General features: G+C 46.6%; 1 protein-coding gene across 1 annotated transcript in view; it reads left to right on the forward strand.

The window, feature by feature from the left end:
- Positions 1-17,727, forward strand: part of LOC106587167 (neural-cadherin) — a 212,772-nt gene that overhangs the window by 125,764 nt on the left and 69,281 nt on the right. Inside the window, exons 11-20 of the mRNA XM_045708388.1 lie at positions 284-456; positions 1,059-1,226; positions 2,535-2,784; positions 3,855-3,982; positions 7,555-7,741; positions 9,320-9,463; positions 11,164-11,447; positions 12,396-14,010; positions 14,698-14,791; positions 15,865-16,049. Coding sequence (XP_045564344.1) covers positions 284-456; positions 1,059-1,226; positions 2,535-2,784; positions 3,855-3,982; positions 7,555-7,741; positions 9,320-9,463; positions 11,164-11,447; positions 12,396-14,010; positions 14,698-14,791; positions 15,865-16,049 — 3,228 coding nt within the window. The remainder of the gene's footprint in view (positions 1-283; positions 457-1,058; positions 1,227-2,534; positions 2,785-3,854; positions 3,983-7,554; positions 7,742-9,319; positions 9,464-11,163; positions 11,448-12,395; positions 14,011-14,697; positions 14,792-15,864; positions 16,050-17,727) is intronic.

The following is a 17,727-nucleotide window of genomic DNA, read 5'->3' on the forward strand; positions in this document are numbered from 1 at the left end:
TGCACGCACACCCACGCACGCACGCACACATGCGCACACACACGCACACACACACACACACACACACACACACACACACACACACACACACACACACACACACACACACACACACGCACGCACATAATCTAGTCCTACTACTGATCATGTCATGTCTCCCTTGTTATTGGTTCATTGACAACATCACATCTGTGTTGTTCTCGCCAAGACATAGTTTAATCAGCAGAGCTAATGCTCATCATTTTTTCAACCAATTGAATATGACGTGTTGTCTTCACCGCAGACTTCCTTCGGGAGGACACAATGATTGGCACCAGTTTCCTGCGTGTGGCGGCCCACGACGATGACTACAGCACCAATGCCGCCGTCACCTACTCCATGTCTAAAGAACACCCAGAGTACCTGAGGGTAAACCCCCTAACCGGCTGGGTCTACGTCAACCAGCCCATCTCACAGGTCAGGAACACAACCCTAACCCCTAACCCCTAACACAACCACATAACCCATCTCAGCTGTACGTTAAGTCGTCCAGCTCCAGGTTTCATTGGTTGAGGTGAGGACTCGTTACGGAGAATAATTCCAGCTTCAGCGAGAGTTTCGAGGAAGTTTAATAGTTCTTTGAAATAGTCTTTATAAAGCCAGCACGTATCTAACAAGCTAATGTTTGAGAGCTTTTTAAGCCGTTTTCTTCTTTCTTCTTCGCTGGGTAGTCTGTAAATGTGTTAACACGAGGAGGTGTTATTATGAGTCCTCCTAGGGAAGCTGTTGCTATGACTACAGAGTTCCTCTGTCAGCAGAACGCTGTTGGGTAGCATTCTGTCAGTCATCAGTGATGAGACAGGGTCATTTACGTTCACCCGTGGGCCAAATACAACCAGCATGTGTCCCTGCCCCTGTGACACTCCCTGACCTCTCGCTGTAATCTGATCTACACGATCACAGAGAGGGCTTATGTTTCATTACTTCTCTAGCTGTCCTGCCTCTTCACCCCAGTCTAAACTGCTATTATTTCAGTCAGCATGTGTCATGTAACAGCTATGTTGTTGCTATGACTACAGAGGACCTACATCACCCGGGAGATAGTTGCCACGGACGGGGGGAACCGGAGCAGTTCGGTGGAGCTGTCCGTCACCATCACCAACGTGAAGAACCAGCCTCCGCAGTGGGACAGGGACAGCTATGACGTGGTCATCCCAGAGAATACCGTCAGGGACACACCCATTGTGGTAAGGATGGGACCGGGACAAACGGGCTACGTCCCAAATGGTATTCTGTTCCCTATGTGGTGCACTACAGGGCTCTGGTCAAAAGTAATGCACCAAATAGGGAATAGGGTGCCATTTGGGATGCAGGGTACTGTGTGGGTGGGATGTGGGGAGAAGTAGATGAAGTCGTGTTTTATCATACACATGGGGCTATATGCCCTGGGGGAGGTAGAGGGACATAGGGGTTATCTTAGGGCAGAGTTGAACATAAATCACAATGGAATTAGGATGAGTATGGCAAATTAGGATGAGTATGGCAGATGTAACCTGAAACAGGTATTCTGAGGTACATGGGGTTAGAGAAAGGTGAGTTAAGGGGAGGTCGGGACATGATGACACACAGTAGGATAGGTACATATTACAGAATTGGGGCTGGTAACTTGAGAGAGGTATTTTGAGCTGTGAACCAGTATTTTTCCCAGGGCTTCAAAGCAAATAAAAGCATTATGGAGTAGACTTGTTTGATCTAACATTAAAGCTGTTTCTTTACAGCTCTTACTTTACTGTACTGTACAAACACCCCAACGCTGAATGACACTAGCTGCATTTACCATGTCTCTGCAGTAATGCACAGTAATGCACAGTAATGCACAGTAATGCACAGTAATGCACAGTAATGCGTATTATGACGTACTGTATGGACACCAAGCTATTATAGTCTACGGCAAAGACGAGAGTAGATAATTCCCTCAGGGCTCAACCTCCATCCCTACTCTCCCATCCTCCCTCTCTCCGGCGCTTGCTGTGTCCTGGGATAGTCCTACATCCTCATGGCAACTTACACCAGGCAACACCCCCCTCCCTCTGTTCCCCCTCTCCCTACCCATGTCCAGACTCATCCTCCATCGCCTCTATTTTAAGCCAACCGCTTCATTACTTCTACGAGCCAGGCTCTGGCAATCACGAGCCCTGGATAATTCATAGGCATTTGCTTTTATTTTTTTAACTAAAGCATTGAAAATGAATTTGCTGAATTTCCTCTGTATCATTTATAAGCTATTAAGGCTATTAAAAATGCAGATTAATATTTCACTTAGAGTGATCGAGAGAGAGAGAAGGTTTCCTTTGAAGTTCTAAGTGATAAGCAAGATAAATATTGAAGATTTAATGGGCCACAGTCGGTTGTAGTTGATCTGTAGAGCTGCTTGTTTTGCAGGCGTCCTCGCCTAAAGCCTAAAGCTGAGTAGAGGGTACAGGCAGTCACAGAGGTGTGAATTGACTGCTAGTGTCCTCAGTTTCCCCTGGCTCGGTCTCCTCTCTGTACCCCAGACTATCAAGGCCACCTCTCCACTGGGGGACCCTAGAGTGACCTATAACCTGGAGGATGGGATGGTGCCGGAGACCAACATGCCTGTACGCTTCTATCTGACCCCTAACCGTGAGGACGGCTCTGCCTCCATCCTGGTGGCTGAGCCGCTGGACTACGAGACCACCAGGAACTTCATACTGAGGGTCCGGGCTCAGAATGTGGCTGCAGTCCCCCTGGCAGCCTTCACTACGGTCTATCTTAATATCACAGGTAAGACAGATCAGTGCAACCTGCTCATATAACAACCCATAATACTTAACTATCCTTTTTACTTCCATCCCAGCAGTCTTGACTCAACAATGGCTGTATACAAACATTTCTCTCTCTCTCTCTCTCGCTCTGTCGCTCTTTCTCTCTCTCATCCAGACTCTCTCTCCTCCAGACTAACCCCAGAAAGTATGATGTACTGGGCTTCAATCTCTTTATTAAAATCGAGTTGATTTCCAGCCTACCGGTCCAATCCGAGCTTAATTTCCCATTACCATGGCAGTTATTACTGCAGTTCAGTCCACCCCTGACCCTCTGTCCCAAAATAGCTCTCATTCCCACCGTAGCCCAGCTCGAGACTCCCTCCTGTTATCCTCCCACTTCCCTCTAACCAGACTCCATCTCCCCCCTCTATCATTCATGAGAGTTAGTCTTAAACCAGAGAGACATAATTAATCTGGCTAGACTCTCCTCACTCCTTCACCTCTCCTTCTCCTCTCCCTTATCTGTCTCAATAAGTGAGCCTTCAGTCTTCTCCAGAGGATGGAGCGAGTACTACGGAGGCAGGGAGGACTGGAAAGGAGGAAGGGAGACGGGGAGGAAAGGGTTGTAATGGATTTAAGGCCCATGTTTAATTCATAGATTAAGACATTTGCTGAATAAAGTAAAACATGGAAGTGCATGGTAACTCTGAATGCATCCGAGCCGTATAGTTCTCTATAGTATCTAAGAAAGAGGTAATTGAGTTAAATAGACAAACGACTCTAACAAGCTGTTTTGTATTATTTGTCTGTGGAAATGGTTGAATGGTGAAAAACAGAGAGAGAGCTCTCGACTGTCACAAAGAGGTCTTTGAAATTGTTCAATACACCTCCAGGAGTTTCCAAGGTCTCATTAATCTCTGTCAACAAATGTTTAGCCACAAAGACTATGGGACGCAGAATGGAGTCTGCTGCCACTCTGTTTTTACAGCCTGCTGCGTGAAAGACACTCTGCTCCTTATAAAAACCCTTTTCACTGAGAAAATGCTGAGCCAAATGATGACGGATAATGCTGGTGTTTTTCTCTGCTAGACGTGAACGACAATGTTCCCTTCTTCACCTCGTCCATCTACGAGGCGTCGGTCACAGAGGGGGCGGAGGTGGGGACGTTTGTCACGCAGGTGTCATCCAATGACCTGGACCTGGGACTCAACGGAAAGGTGACGGAACGCTTTGGAATAATGGAAATACAAACAACAATCCTGTATCGGCACTCTGAGACATTTTGTGAATGCAGGTCATGGTTGTTAGCAATTTCTCAGAAAAGCTGGAGTATTTGTAGTACTCCAGGCCTAGTGTTGTCGACCACAGTTTTAACTTTAAATCCATGTGAACAACCCACCACTACTGTATGTAACTGGATAAGAGTTGAAACCACTCAACTGTAAACCCACAGTAGCAATTCCCCTTTTAATTTCACCTTGGAGTCTTATATACCGAAGGTAGAAAATGGAAAAACCCATCTTTAGTCTATAGTTCTGTAGTATAGTGTTCCTTTACAAGGGTCTGCTTCCTGTAGCCTGGCCATGAAATCTGTACTGCGATTCGGCTTCCTGTGCCGAGAGCAACACAGCGTATAAAACGTACAATGCAGCACGTCACACATACTGAACCTCCCCCCTTTTCCCGCAGTTAAATGACCTAGTGGCCTCATGGGTGGAACGTTATTCATATTTTTCATAATTTCATAATTAATAAACGTTATATTTCTTTAACCGACGGAAATCCGCTGTTTCTACGTCCAACGGCTTTGTTACATTTCAGTCGTCTGTGATGAATCTAAAGTGTCATATTGGGATGCAAAATCAAAGTTGAATCCATTTCAACTCTATAAGTGACACGGTACAGGCGTCTCCAGAGCCATGTACTGTATGTGAGATGTATACTTCTTTTTCAAAGTGATTTGTTTAAGACTACCAATAAACACTCTGTGTGACCCTGATTTAGCCCACTGCAGTAAAAGATTATTAAGGACGCAAGTGTTGAGAAGACACACACGTGCGCGCGCACGCTCGCACACGCGCAAACAGAAGGGTACGCTTGGGCGCACACGTTCTCACACGCATGCATACACACGCACTCACACTCACAGCATTGTCTGCGTTTCCTGCTGCTTTTATGTGTATCTCTTTCTTGATCTCTGTCTTGCTCTCAATAGACACACGATCATATATACACACACACACACACAAACAGTATGGGTAGTCTGCTCATAATTGAATTCCCAGTACGAGGACACCATGGCTATTGGCACAGGGGTACATAAAATGTACTTGGTTCTTTGCAGGCAGTGTCCTTGGCTGCTGAATTGCTTGCGCTCGCCGAGGCAGGCTGAATCATAGATGCCATGCAGGCCCACATTTAGATAATGAGTATCATTGGTGGGCATGAATATGAAAGAAAAAAATCATTCACAGCTGTTTAGTTTTGGGATTTAAATTTTTTTTTTTTTTTACAAATAACTTGACCCCCACAACCTTTTTATTACAGCATTACATTTAATTCAGCCTTTAATTTTTGCTCTTCCCCTGTATTCATTTTCTGACCCACGCCGTCCTCTCTCTCAATGAATTTTGCTGAATAACTTCCTGCGGCTGTTGAATGCCATTCATAGCTCGTCGACACAGCTTTTATTCAGTTTGAATATTAACATTAAGTTCATTCTTTGTTGGTGAATAGACATCAGGCTCCTGTTTTAAACCGAATTATAACGGCGTAGCTTTGTTTTAACGATATATACTGCTCAAAAAAATGAAGGGAACACTTAAACAACACAATGTAACTCCAAGTCAATCACACTTCTGTGAAATCAAACTGTCCACTTAGGAAGCAACACTGATTGACAATACATTTCACATGCTGTTGTGCAAATGGAATAGACAACAGGTGAAAATTATAGGAAATTAGCAAGACACCCCCAATAAAGGAGTGGTTCTGCAGGTGGTAACCACAGACCACATCTCAGTTCCTATGCTTCCTGGCTGATGTTTTGGTCACTTTTGAATGCTGGCGGTGCTTTCACTCTAGTGGTAGCATGAGACGGAGTCTACAACCCACACAAGTGGCTCAGGTAGTGCAGCTCATCCAGGATGGCACATCAATGCGAGCTGTGGCAAGAAGGTTTGCCGTGTCTGTCAGCGTAGTGTCCAGAGCATGGAGCCGCTACCAGGAGACAGGCCAGTACATCAGGAGACGTGGAGGAGGCCGTAGGAGGGCAATAACCCAGCAGCAGGACCGCTACCTCCGCCTTTGTGCAAGGAGGAGCAAGAGGAGCACTGCCAGAGCCCTGTAAAATGACCTCCAGAAGGCCACAAATGTGCATGTGTCTGCTCAAATGGTTAGAAACAGACTCCATGAGGGTGGTATGAGTGCCCGACGTCCACAGGTGGGGGTTGTGCTTACAGCCCAACACCGTGCAGGACGTTTGGCATTTTCCAGAGAACACCAAGATTGGCAAATTCGCCACTGGCGCCCTGTGCTCTTCACAGATGAAAGCAGGTTCACACTGAGCACATGTGACAGACGTGACAGAGTCTGGAGACGCCGTGGAGAACGTTCTGCTGCCTGCAACATCCTCCAGCATGACCGTTTTGGCGGTGGGTCAGTCATGGTGTGGGGTGGCATTTCTTTGGGGGGCCGCACAGCCCTCCATGTGCTCGCCAGAGGTAGCCTGACTGCCATTAGGTACCGAGATGAGATCCTCAGACCCCTTGTGAGACCATATGCTGGTGCGGTTGGCCCTGGGTTCCTCCTAATGCAAGACCATGCTAGACCTCATGTGGCTGGAGTGTGTCAGCAGTTCCTGCAAGAGGAAGGCATTGATGCTATGGACTGGCCCGCCCGTTCCCCAGACCTGAATCCAATTGAGCACATCTGGGACATCATGTCTAGCTCCATCCACCAACGCCACGTTGCACCACAGACTGTCCAGGAGTTGGCGGATGCTTTAGTCCAGGTCTGGGAGGAGATCCCTCAGGAGACCATCCGCCACCTCATCAGGAGCATGCCCAGGCGTTGTAGGGAGGTCATACAGGGCACGTGGAGGCCACACACACTACTGAGCCTCATTTTGACTTGTTTTAAGGACATTACATCAAAGTTGGATCAGCCTGTAGTGTGGTTTTCCACTTTAATTTTGAGTGTGACTCCAAATCCAGACCTCCATGGGTTGATAAATTGGATTTCCATTGATTATTTTTGCGTGATTTTGTTGTCAGCACATTCAACTATGTAAAGATAAAAGTATTTAATAAGATTATTTCATTCATTCAGATCTAGGATGTGTTATTTTAGTGTTCCCTTTATTTTTTTGAGCAGTGTACAACAAAAATTGTCAGAGAGTCACATGTGGTTGGGGTCACATCCAGCCCAATTGAGAGATAAATGAATCATATGCATGGGGTGTTAGACTATTATTAGAGACTCCGCTGTTTGACTAAAACTATTATTCCTCTCTCCCCCTGTCTCACTCACCTATCTTTGGTAATCCTTACTCTGTATCTCTGTCTTCCTTGTCTCTCTCTCGTCCATCCTTTCTTACTCATCCCTCGTGTATCTCCGACATCCTTTCCTCTCTTTCCTCTCTTACACCATTCATATCCTTCACCTTCTCCATGCCACTCTCTTTTAACCTCATCCTTCATTCTCTTCTACCCTGGCCTCCTGCTCTCCCTCCACTTCTTCCTCCTCCCCTCTCTCTCTCTCTCTCTCTCTCTCTGTCTGTCTGTCTCAGATCTCCTTCTCCCTGCTGAACGACCGCAGTGGGGACTACCAGTACTTCCGGATTGATCCTGAGCTGGGCTCCATCTACACAGAGGCCGTGTTTGACCGTGAGACCAAAGGCTCCTACCTGCTGGAGGTCAAGTCAGTGGACGGCTGGGAGTCAGCCCGACCTGGGAAACATGGACAGCCCAACTCAGGTGAGACCAGCTCAGATCATCTCGTCAGCTCAACAGGGCTGGAGGATGTTGGAGGACGAGAGAGAGAACAGCAATGCATGCAGTATGCACACAGTAGCACGCCTTATCAAATTGTGACGACATAGGAACACAACGTGTGCATTGTCTGAGTACATTTCAATACATTTGAAAATGCCCCCCCCCCCCCGTTTGCCCGACAGGCCTTGGTACAACAGTAGGAGGGCTGGGGTTTGGATGGCAGTCTCAAGGCGTCATTTAAGTTTGAGCTGCGGCTTGTCTCTCTGGTGGGGAGGGATCCTCTCTCTCTACACCAGATGGGCTCATCCATCCCCAGAGGGGACTCTCACCCGCTGATGAACAACCAGACAGGGTCTTATGGAGAATGTATTTTTCATTCATATTATCATAGATGATTCAAAGATGCTCTCAGTCGGCTTCGCCCTATATGACATTTCTGACAGCGTAAACACCACTTAAATATTAAAAAGGCCAGGGAGTAAAAAAAGATGATCTGTGTGATTTTGCAGTGCTATAAATATTAGATGAGGATGATATAAAGAGAAGTGGAGACCAGGGGCTTCAGAGTGATGGAGACTCCTCCCAGAACACTGCTCTGTTGCTTAGCATGTAGAATGAGTCTCTATAGGGCCCTCAACCCTCCATCCCTCACTATCCCTCCTCTCTCCCTCCCAGCAACAGGCACCTACATCCTGTCTTATACAACATACTGACATGGTGGTGGGAATCATGGAGGGGAAAAACACATTTGCACATGCAAGCACACACACACACACACACACGTTCTCAATTTCTAATCTCTCTCTCCCTCTCACTCGACTAAAGAGTATACTGAATGGAATTGGAGGAGCCCAGGGATAGGGCGATGGTGTAATCGATGACAGCAGTATTGAAGAAGGGTTGTAAACACCACCTTGATGCAATAGCAGTGTTGACGGGGAAAGAGCAATCTGTCACGGTATTGACACTGCGTACTTTCCACGCTTCTCTCTGTGTGTGTCTGGAACACAGAAGATGAGGAGACACACCGATTGACGATGGCTGTGTCTGCCCAACAGATATGTCCTCCTTCTCCTCTCCTCTGACAGACTCAGAAAGGTGTAAAAGGTTGGAGGTTGTGGCTTGTTTCGCTGCTAGGCTGCATTATCTCTGTGTTAAACTGCAAGCTATCTTTGCAACCAGCTTACATAATTGATCTTATCTTGAAGAGTGTATTGCAAATTATGTTCCCTTTCATACTCATATCAAAGGGAGCATATTATATTGGCATGGGGAAAGGGAGCATATTATACTGGCCACCCCCCCTCCTTCCCTCAAGGGGCTCTTTTCACATCTGCCTACGGATTGCTTCAGAAAGAAAAGAGTCAGACGGAGAGAGAGGGAGAGCAAGATGGAGAGATGTGAGAAATAATAGCGGGTGAAGATAGGAGGATGGAGGGAGAAATAGAGGGATAAAGAAGAGAGAGGGAAAGAGGGGGGGAGGATATGTTCAGTTTGACAGAATAAGAGCGGGCCTGGCGTTTAATCTCTCACTCCGTGCTCTCTCTCTCCTTCCTTCAGACACGGCGTACGTGAGGGTTTTCATCAGCGATGTGAACGACAACAAGCCTGTCTTTGCTCAGACGGTGTATGAAGTCGACGTGGATGAGGATGCAGACGTGGGCTTTGCCATCCTAACTGTCAGCGCTAATGACGAGGATGAAGGTACGTGGTGGAGAGGGAGAAAATAAGCCACTTCCCTGTCATACTCACTCTCCCTGCGCTCAGTGAACGTGTGAGAGGTTACGAGGGCTCTCCATCTCTGCTCAGGTCATGACCCTGAAGAAAACACAGTACGGTTGAGATGCCCTATTTTTATAAAGTATGTTTCACATCGATTTCATGTTATGAATTGTTGCTGTGTCATATTACTTGTCAAGGTACTGCAGTGTATACAGAATATAAATCAGAATGTACATTTTTCATACAAACTTCACAAGTCTCCGTATGGCTTCCCCATAGCTCAGAAAGGACATCCTTAACATCCTAATAGGCTCATCAAATCACAGGCCAGGGACTGCACACATGCAGCACACAGCAACTCTACTCTCTCTCTTTCCTGCAGCGAGCGCTATAATGACTCTCATCCTACAGGCACCATCCGTACCCCTCTCCCATCCATCTCATCCTATACTAACACACTGCCTGTTATTCACCTGACTCACCCTCATTCAGCCGGCTCTAGCTCACACGACCCGCTACAACAAATCCATTGTGAAGCATATCATCTCCTTTGGTGCTGCGGCAGCTAGCTATTGCGGTGAGGGCTCTTTATCAGTCCGCTACGGGAATAGGAGAGGAGGGGAGAAGGGGGGGGGGCATAGCTCCATATTATCAGACATTTATCATGTCGGAACGGGTAGGCCTGTGGAGCGGCAACCACCTCTCTGTGATGAATGGGCTCGGGCTGCGCCACCAGCTCCATCTCTGCAATCTCAACACACAGTGCCACTCGTGAGAGGACAGTCTCCGGGCCACTTTGGGTAATAAAGCACACATGCGGGGCCAGCTATGCTGATGTCCCGACACCCCCCGAGCAGATTATCACCACCCAGGGAGCTAGGGAACTAGGAACACAGAGAAAGAGAGAGAACAGAGTGGGAGAGACAGAGAGACAGTGAGGTCTTTCTCCTTTACTGTGCTGATAAGAGTTCATGGAAGTGGAAGTAGATTAGTTCTTTTTGTTCTCCTCCTGTCAGCATAACAACTTATAGCCAGGGAAAGTGGGAAGTTTTTTTTTTTTTTTTACACGTACAAGTGGGAATAGGATTTCTCTTGTGTTTGTTTCTTCATTTTGTTTGTTTGCACTGCGTTGCTCGCTCTGTGCATGCATGGTCTCCACTGGGATTTGAACTCAGCACTTTGAAGGGGGAGAGGAAGCTCAAATGAAAACATATCTATTCACAAGTCATTCTAATGTTTCATTAGCACTGCCAACACAACAAAATACTCAGGATTAGGGATTAGTCCTCTGCTCTGTTCTGGCGTCCTCACTTTCATGTTGCAAATAAGCTATGAATCTTTTGTGTCTTTGGAGATTCCTCCATTCTCCCTCTCCTGAGTTGTAATTTATTGAATCTGTTTGAGATTCCAAAGAGTCTCCTCTCAATAATTGGATTCCGTATAGAACTTGCTGATCAGCTAATAGACCTTAGTACAATTGCTTTGTGAAGCAAAAAAACAAAACTAAAAATCCTAAAATGTTAAGCAGACCTAATACCTGGATTCAGTCCGATTTCATTTGAAAAACGAAAGTTTGATTCCTGAAAATGTTACCTATATATGTTAAATGACGTGTATGTGATGCTCATGGTGTCCCACTCTGCTTACTACATATATCTCGGTCACCACATTGTTCTGTTTAGGCGCCAATGCGAAGCTACGCTACCAGATCACGTCTGGCAACACTGGCGGTGTTTTTGATGTGGAACCCGAGGTGGGCACCATCTTCATCGCTCAGCCTCTGGACTACGAGCGGAACAAGGGCTACAAGCTGCTGGTGCTGGCGTCGGACGGGAAGTGGGAGGACTATGCGGATGTGATGGTCAACGTGGTCAACAAGAACGACGAGGCGCCGGTGTTCACGGTCAACGAGTACTATGGTTCTGTGACTGAAGAGCTGGATGGATCGCCGGTGTTCGTGCTTCAGGTACGTTTGAAACGCTCATTGAGTCATGCGGTAACTTTATTTGTCACATTATTATGACTGCAGATACAAATGATCTCTTAAGTCATCACACGTGTATTAGTAGAAAATGAGGGAGAATAGTATGATATACAGTATCAGATGTCTAAAATCTCGTGAGAGTATTTTGTCATCAACTCAACCGTGTTATAGAGCGATATCTATCTGTCAATGTGAAAGACTGAGGTTTTGATGTGTATCTTACATTTTCTCTCAGTAATCATTTTAGTGCTTTTCCATCAGTATCTGAAGAGCTTGAAATTTTAACGTTCGATCTGCATTTTTGTCAAAACCGAGTTACAGGCATAGCCTTGTTTTGTAAAATATTCTGTACCTACTGCATACCCCAATTCAAGAAAACAAGATAACAATTATTCCAGCAAATTTTCTCAGAATAATAGAACCTTAGAATTCCAAGGTTCTGTCATTCAGAATGGGAGTCATTGTGCGCCAGGAGGTTACAGACACTCTATTACCCAAGCCTTTATGACTGAATTGCATGAGATGACATCATGCTGTTTTTCATTCCAACATCCCTGTTTTATAAGATTCTTCAGATGGGACGTCTGGTAGTAGCTTTTTTCCCCTCACCGCTCCATAGTAGCTCATTGGTTTCATTTCACCTACAGTACCTGACGCTCTGCAATTCTCATGGTAGATTTAAACATGTTGCTCTGCCTGGGGATTGATTGGGGCTGAGGTCAGGAGAGTGAAAGTTGTGCATGTAGCCGATAAACTAGAGTTGATCACTGTGCAGAGCAGGTAGGTGTGAAGTTAACACTTCAACCAACCTGATGGATGACACCAAGTCAGGAAGCTTCAATAATTAAACAGTGCTGAACTCCATTAAAAAAAAGTTGGCGTGCTGCAGATTAAAAAGCTTCACCGAGCACATTCCCTTTGATGTTGTAGGTAACTGCTACTGACCCAGATAAGGATGCTGACCAGGAGGCCCTGCGGTACTCCCTCCATGGCCAGGGAGCCGAGAGCGAGTTCATTATTGATGAGGTGACAGGGAAGATTTACGCTCAGAGGACTCTGAACCGGGAGGAGCGGGCCGTGTGGAGGTTTGTGGTCCTGGCCACAGATGAAGGCGGCGAGGGTCTGACCGGATTCACTGACATCATCATCAACGTGTGGGACATCAACGACAACGCGCCCATCTTCACCTGTGCCCCCGATTGTCATGGCAACGTGCCGGAGAACTCTGTCCCCGGAACCTCTGTTATGGAGATGACGGCCACCGACCTGGACGACTCGGCCGTGGGCCAGAATGCCGTGCTCTCCTACAGGATTGTGGGTGATACGGGTACAGGTGGCAGTGGCTCTGACATGTTCAGCATTAACCCGTCCACGGGCACCATCTCGGTGGCAATGAGTGGCCTAGACCGGGAACAGGCAGAGGCCTACCTGCTGGTGGTGGAGGCCAGGGATGGGGGTGGCATGGTGGGCACGGGTACCGCCACCATCAGGGTGACAGACGTGAACGACCACGCACCCAGGTTCACAGAGCGGTCCTGCCTGGCCAGGGTTCCTGAGAGCAGTGAGCCCAGCGCAGTGGTGCTGGAGATGTCTGCTGAGGACTGGGACACAGGAGAGAACGCCCAGCTCACCTTCAGTGTGGTGGCAGGAGACCCAGAGCAGAAGTTCTCCATGGTGAGCCACCGGCAGGAGCAGCGTGGCACCCTGAGACTGAAGAAGAGGCTGGACTACGAGAGGCCCAGTGAGCAGCGCTTCAACCTCACCCTGAAGGTCGAAGACCTGGACTTCTCAAGCTTCATCCACTGTGTCATAGAGGTAGAGGACTGTAATGACCACGCACCCATCTTCATCGCGCTCTCCCAGCCGCCGGCGCCCCTGCCCGAGGACGTGCCCGTGGGCAGCAGTGTGGCCAGGCTGACGGCCAGCGACTCTGACTCAGGCCAAAACAAGGAGATCACCTACAGAATCCTCCAGGAGTCAGACATTCTGGGCCAGTTCTCTGTAGACCAGACTGGTCTAGTCACTGTGACCAGCGCTCTGGACAGAGAGACAGCAGCGCAGCACCACCTGGTCATCCTGGCTACTGACCACGGCTCTCCGGCCTTGACGGGCAGCACCGTCATTCAGCTGACACTGCTGGACGTCAACGACAACGGGCCGGAGTTTGAGGCAACGTACGCCCCAGTGGTGTGGGAGAACGTCGCTGGTCCCCAGCTGGTCAGACTCAACCAGACTTCCACACTGCTGCGGGCCGTAGACCGAGACTCAGCGGAGAACGGATCTCCATTCTACTTCAGCCTTCCCTTAGAGCTAAACCACAGCAACGACTTCTACCTGCAGGATAACGGAAACGGCACGGCCACCATCACAGCCCTGAGGGCCTTCGACCGGGAGAGGCAGAAAGAGTTCCACCTGCAGATCGTCATGAGTGACAGCGGCCATCCACCCAAGACGGTCACCAACACTCTGACCATCACCATAGGAGACGAGAACGACCATGCTCACCAGGCGGGAGAGAAGGAGATTTTTGTCAACAGTCACAGAGGTGAGATCACTGCCGTCATCAATACACTATAATGCATGTATTCATGAATAGCACAGCAATGAGAGAACAAATTCACAAAGCAATATATGGACGAGGAGCAAATCGTCTGACCCCCAGTCTGACCTTTTCCAAGGCTTGAAGGTTTTGCTCCAACAGGGAGTTTCTGAAAAGAATCTATGTCTCTCTTGTTGTTCTGGAGCCTTTTGTAGGAGCGAGCAATTAGGTATAGCTGATTCTCTTTTCTCCTCTTCGGGGTTGACTATCTATTCCAGGTGTATTTCTCTCCTTTCACAAAATGAGTCAATACATCACGTTCCTCTTGTTGAAGTGCAATGGAAAGTTACTGGTCGTATGTGTTGACTAGTTTCTTTCAGACACATTTTTCTTGTTGCCTTGCGGTGATTATGATGGCCTTTCTCTCTACATGCATTCATATGCAGCCTGCTGTTTTCAGAATACTTTAATGTCCATGTGAACAGTGCTCTTTTTGACGATACCCCTTCATGACACACACACACACACACACGCACACACGCACACACACACACACACACACACACCCCCCCACACACACACACACACACACACACACACACACACACACACACACACACACACACACACACACACACACACACACACACAGAGACACACACCCTTGAGAAAATCAATGTTCTTTGCCGACAGGGAGGATGCCGACCACTGTCCTGGGGAAGGTCTACGCCCCGGATCCTGATGATTGGGACAACAAGACCTATGCCTTTGAGGGACATGTGCCCAAGTAAGACGTCTTTAGCTCTCTTCCTCTGTATTTCTCTCTTTCCCTCCCTCCGTCCCCCTCTCTCAACGCCCCATAAAACCTTGAGAGTGATGTCTCCCGACAGCCTCTCTGTCATCGATGTCGTGGACCTGCACCTGCGACGAAGGTGTGAGACGAGCAGAGCAGAGGAACCCTTTAGTGACAGGGTGTTTTTGAGACGGTTGCCTTGAGATCTCTGTGAAGGCTCAGCAGCTACAGTGGTGTTCAGAACATATCATACCATGTGACACCTTGACGGCCTCACATCCAGAAGCATGATGACAACCACTGCCACCTGCACTGCACTCACATACATGAACTCAGATTGACTGTAGCTTTCCTCCCAGAGAATCTGTTCTTTCAACACACATAGCTACAGTATGTTGTTGAATCGATACAGAGTTAATATTTAATCTAGCATCTCTCATCTTCACTCGAGTAGAGAAACTTCTGCATTACTCAATAGGGAAATGGTTGGAGTCCAGTTTACTAATTTTGACGCTTCATATAAAACATGGTTGGATTTGAAGATGATAAACCTGCTCATCTCAATGTCTCCTTCGCTATTTGATGTGCCTGGGATCTTACTTTGATTCCCAGTGTAATTAAACTTGAATGAGCTCAATTACAAAAGAAGTATGAAGTTATGGTCCACAAGGAGTTGCTTCCTCTAATCTTTTTTCTCTTTTCTCTTTTCTAATCTCCCCTTCCCTTCCCCTTCTTTCCTCTATCATCTCCTCCCTTCCTCCCTCCTCCCTCCCTCTCTATTCTCTCCTCCCCCATAATTTCCTCTTTTCTCTTGTTGTATCCTCTCTCTTTCTGCTGTCTTTTATCTATTCCTTCTTTAATTCTGCTGTTTTGAATCTTTGTGTCTTAATCTCCTCTCTCTGGTTCCCAAAGTCTCTCAGTCATTTCTTCTCTTTTATGTCAGCCCAGTATTCATTCACAGTGGTGTATCACCAAATCTATCTACAGATCCACCACAGGCTGCTCATTTTACATGCGATATATGAAGAATTGATGTTGCTGATGTGTTTTTTTTTATGCCTCCTCAGTTACTTCCTCCTGAACAAGCGGACGGGATTCCTGATCATTAAGGAGAATGCTCCCCCGGGCAGCTACGAGTTTCAGGTGCGCGTGTCAGACGGAGTGTGGCCAGACGCTGTCTCCGGAGTAATGGTGTATGTGAGGGAGCTGCGTGACGAGGCCATCTACAACTCTGGATCCCTCCGCCTGGCAGGTACAGTACAGTACACATGTCCTCTGAACCTTGACCTATGACCTGGGACCGAATTGTTTTATATTGTTTCATGTTGTCATATGACGATTATTTCTTATGTTTATAAGAATATATATTTTCAAGATACAATGTATGGGGTAGTAACAGTGGAAATGGGTAATTCTTGGAAATATGTAATTCTGAAATTGTAATTAGACAATGTTTTGCTTCCTCAGCACTTTCATGTCGGGTGTCAAGTATAGTCTGATACACTGCTTATGTGTGTGAAAATGAAATGTACTTTGGAAGACATGGTCTACGGCTGAGGGGATTTTATGATTTCTGAGCTATTTAAATGAAAAGAGAGAGGGAGGAATAGCGGAGGAAGTCACGGCTCATATAAGCTGATAAAAGGGATTTGCTTCAAATTCCAAAAACAGCAGCAGGCAAATGTATTCACACCAACCAGGAGCCTTTACATTACAGCTGGTGGTTATATACTGTGTAACATTATTTATTTAAAGGAAACTGGGTAAACAGGATGTTTTATAATATGCTACTGTAAGTGATGAAAATGGAACCAAAATCTCCCGTAATGATTGTTTGTTTGCTCTCTTCTTCAGCCCATTTAATCTACGGTAGAGCCGTCTGGTTTCGTAAAACTTCATAGCTGGGTATTTCGAGTGCGTCCTCTAAACGTCAACAATATCCACTGCATTTGGAGAGCTGTAGAGTGTGTATTGATTGGAATGGCTCATGCCATAAAAGGTCTGTTGAAGTTGAAAAATATGTCAACAACTGCGGTAGTGCTGAGGACTGAGCCAGAGTCAGATGCTCAACCTAGAGTTTAATTTCACTAACCCGATCAGTCCTGAGACCCCAGCAAAACTCGGTTCTTCATTTATCTGACTTATCTGCATGTGATATTATGTATTTATATTTATCCTCACAGTGTTTTACCATTTTCTTTTTAGGGAAACCAGGGATACACGTAGAACAATTTGACATAAACAGTTGCATTCATGAGTTTATTGACAGCATTTTTTTATAATAATAAAACCAATAAGGTCCGCCGAATCAAAAAAACAGATCAAAATGAATTTAGATAAATACTGTAAGTACAGAAATTGTTTCCTCAGTGGGAAATGAATATTCAACTAGTCAGTTTCAACTGGGTGGAGTTTGGAGTTTGTGACAGCAGCTATGTGAGCTTATTACAGTATTATAGACACTATGTCCTGGGATGCCCTAGATTAAGCCCTTACCTTCTAACAGCTCTTGTGTAGCTTGTGAGCGTCATAGAGCAATGTGTGTGTTCGTGGGAGTCTCCGATTTTCATAGATCGCTTTTAGTAGTTTGTAGATTAAACCATTCAGACTCTACAGACGTTTTTATTAAAAGACCCGGCACCCGGGCCTCTTCGGGATCTACCCTTGTCTCACAAACACCGATCTAGCTCAACCGCCATTAATCCCACAGACTTGGTTGGTATCTACGGACGTAGAAGAAATAGGGGAATCCAATGGTACATACCCCGAAGTTTGTAGCTGAAACACACAATGTTTAAACGGGGTTAGAAGTCCAAAACTTGCGGTGTTAAAACTTTCGGTTAAATATACATTTGTAGACACAACCCAGAAAATGTTAAATGTCAACACCAAGACTAACCCCCAATCCAAATGCATTTGTAAACAGCAAT

The sequence above is a fragment of the Salmo salar genome, chromosome ssa26, assembly GCF_905237065.1.
Source record: "Salmo salar chromosome ssa26, Ssal_v3.1, whole genome shotgun sequence".
In the NCBI taxonomy this organism is placed as follows: domain Eukaryota; kingdom Metazoa; phylum Chordata; class Actinopteri; order Salmoniformes; family Salmonidae; genus Salmo; species Salmo salar.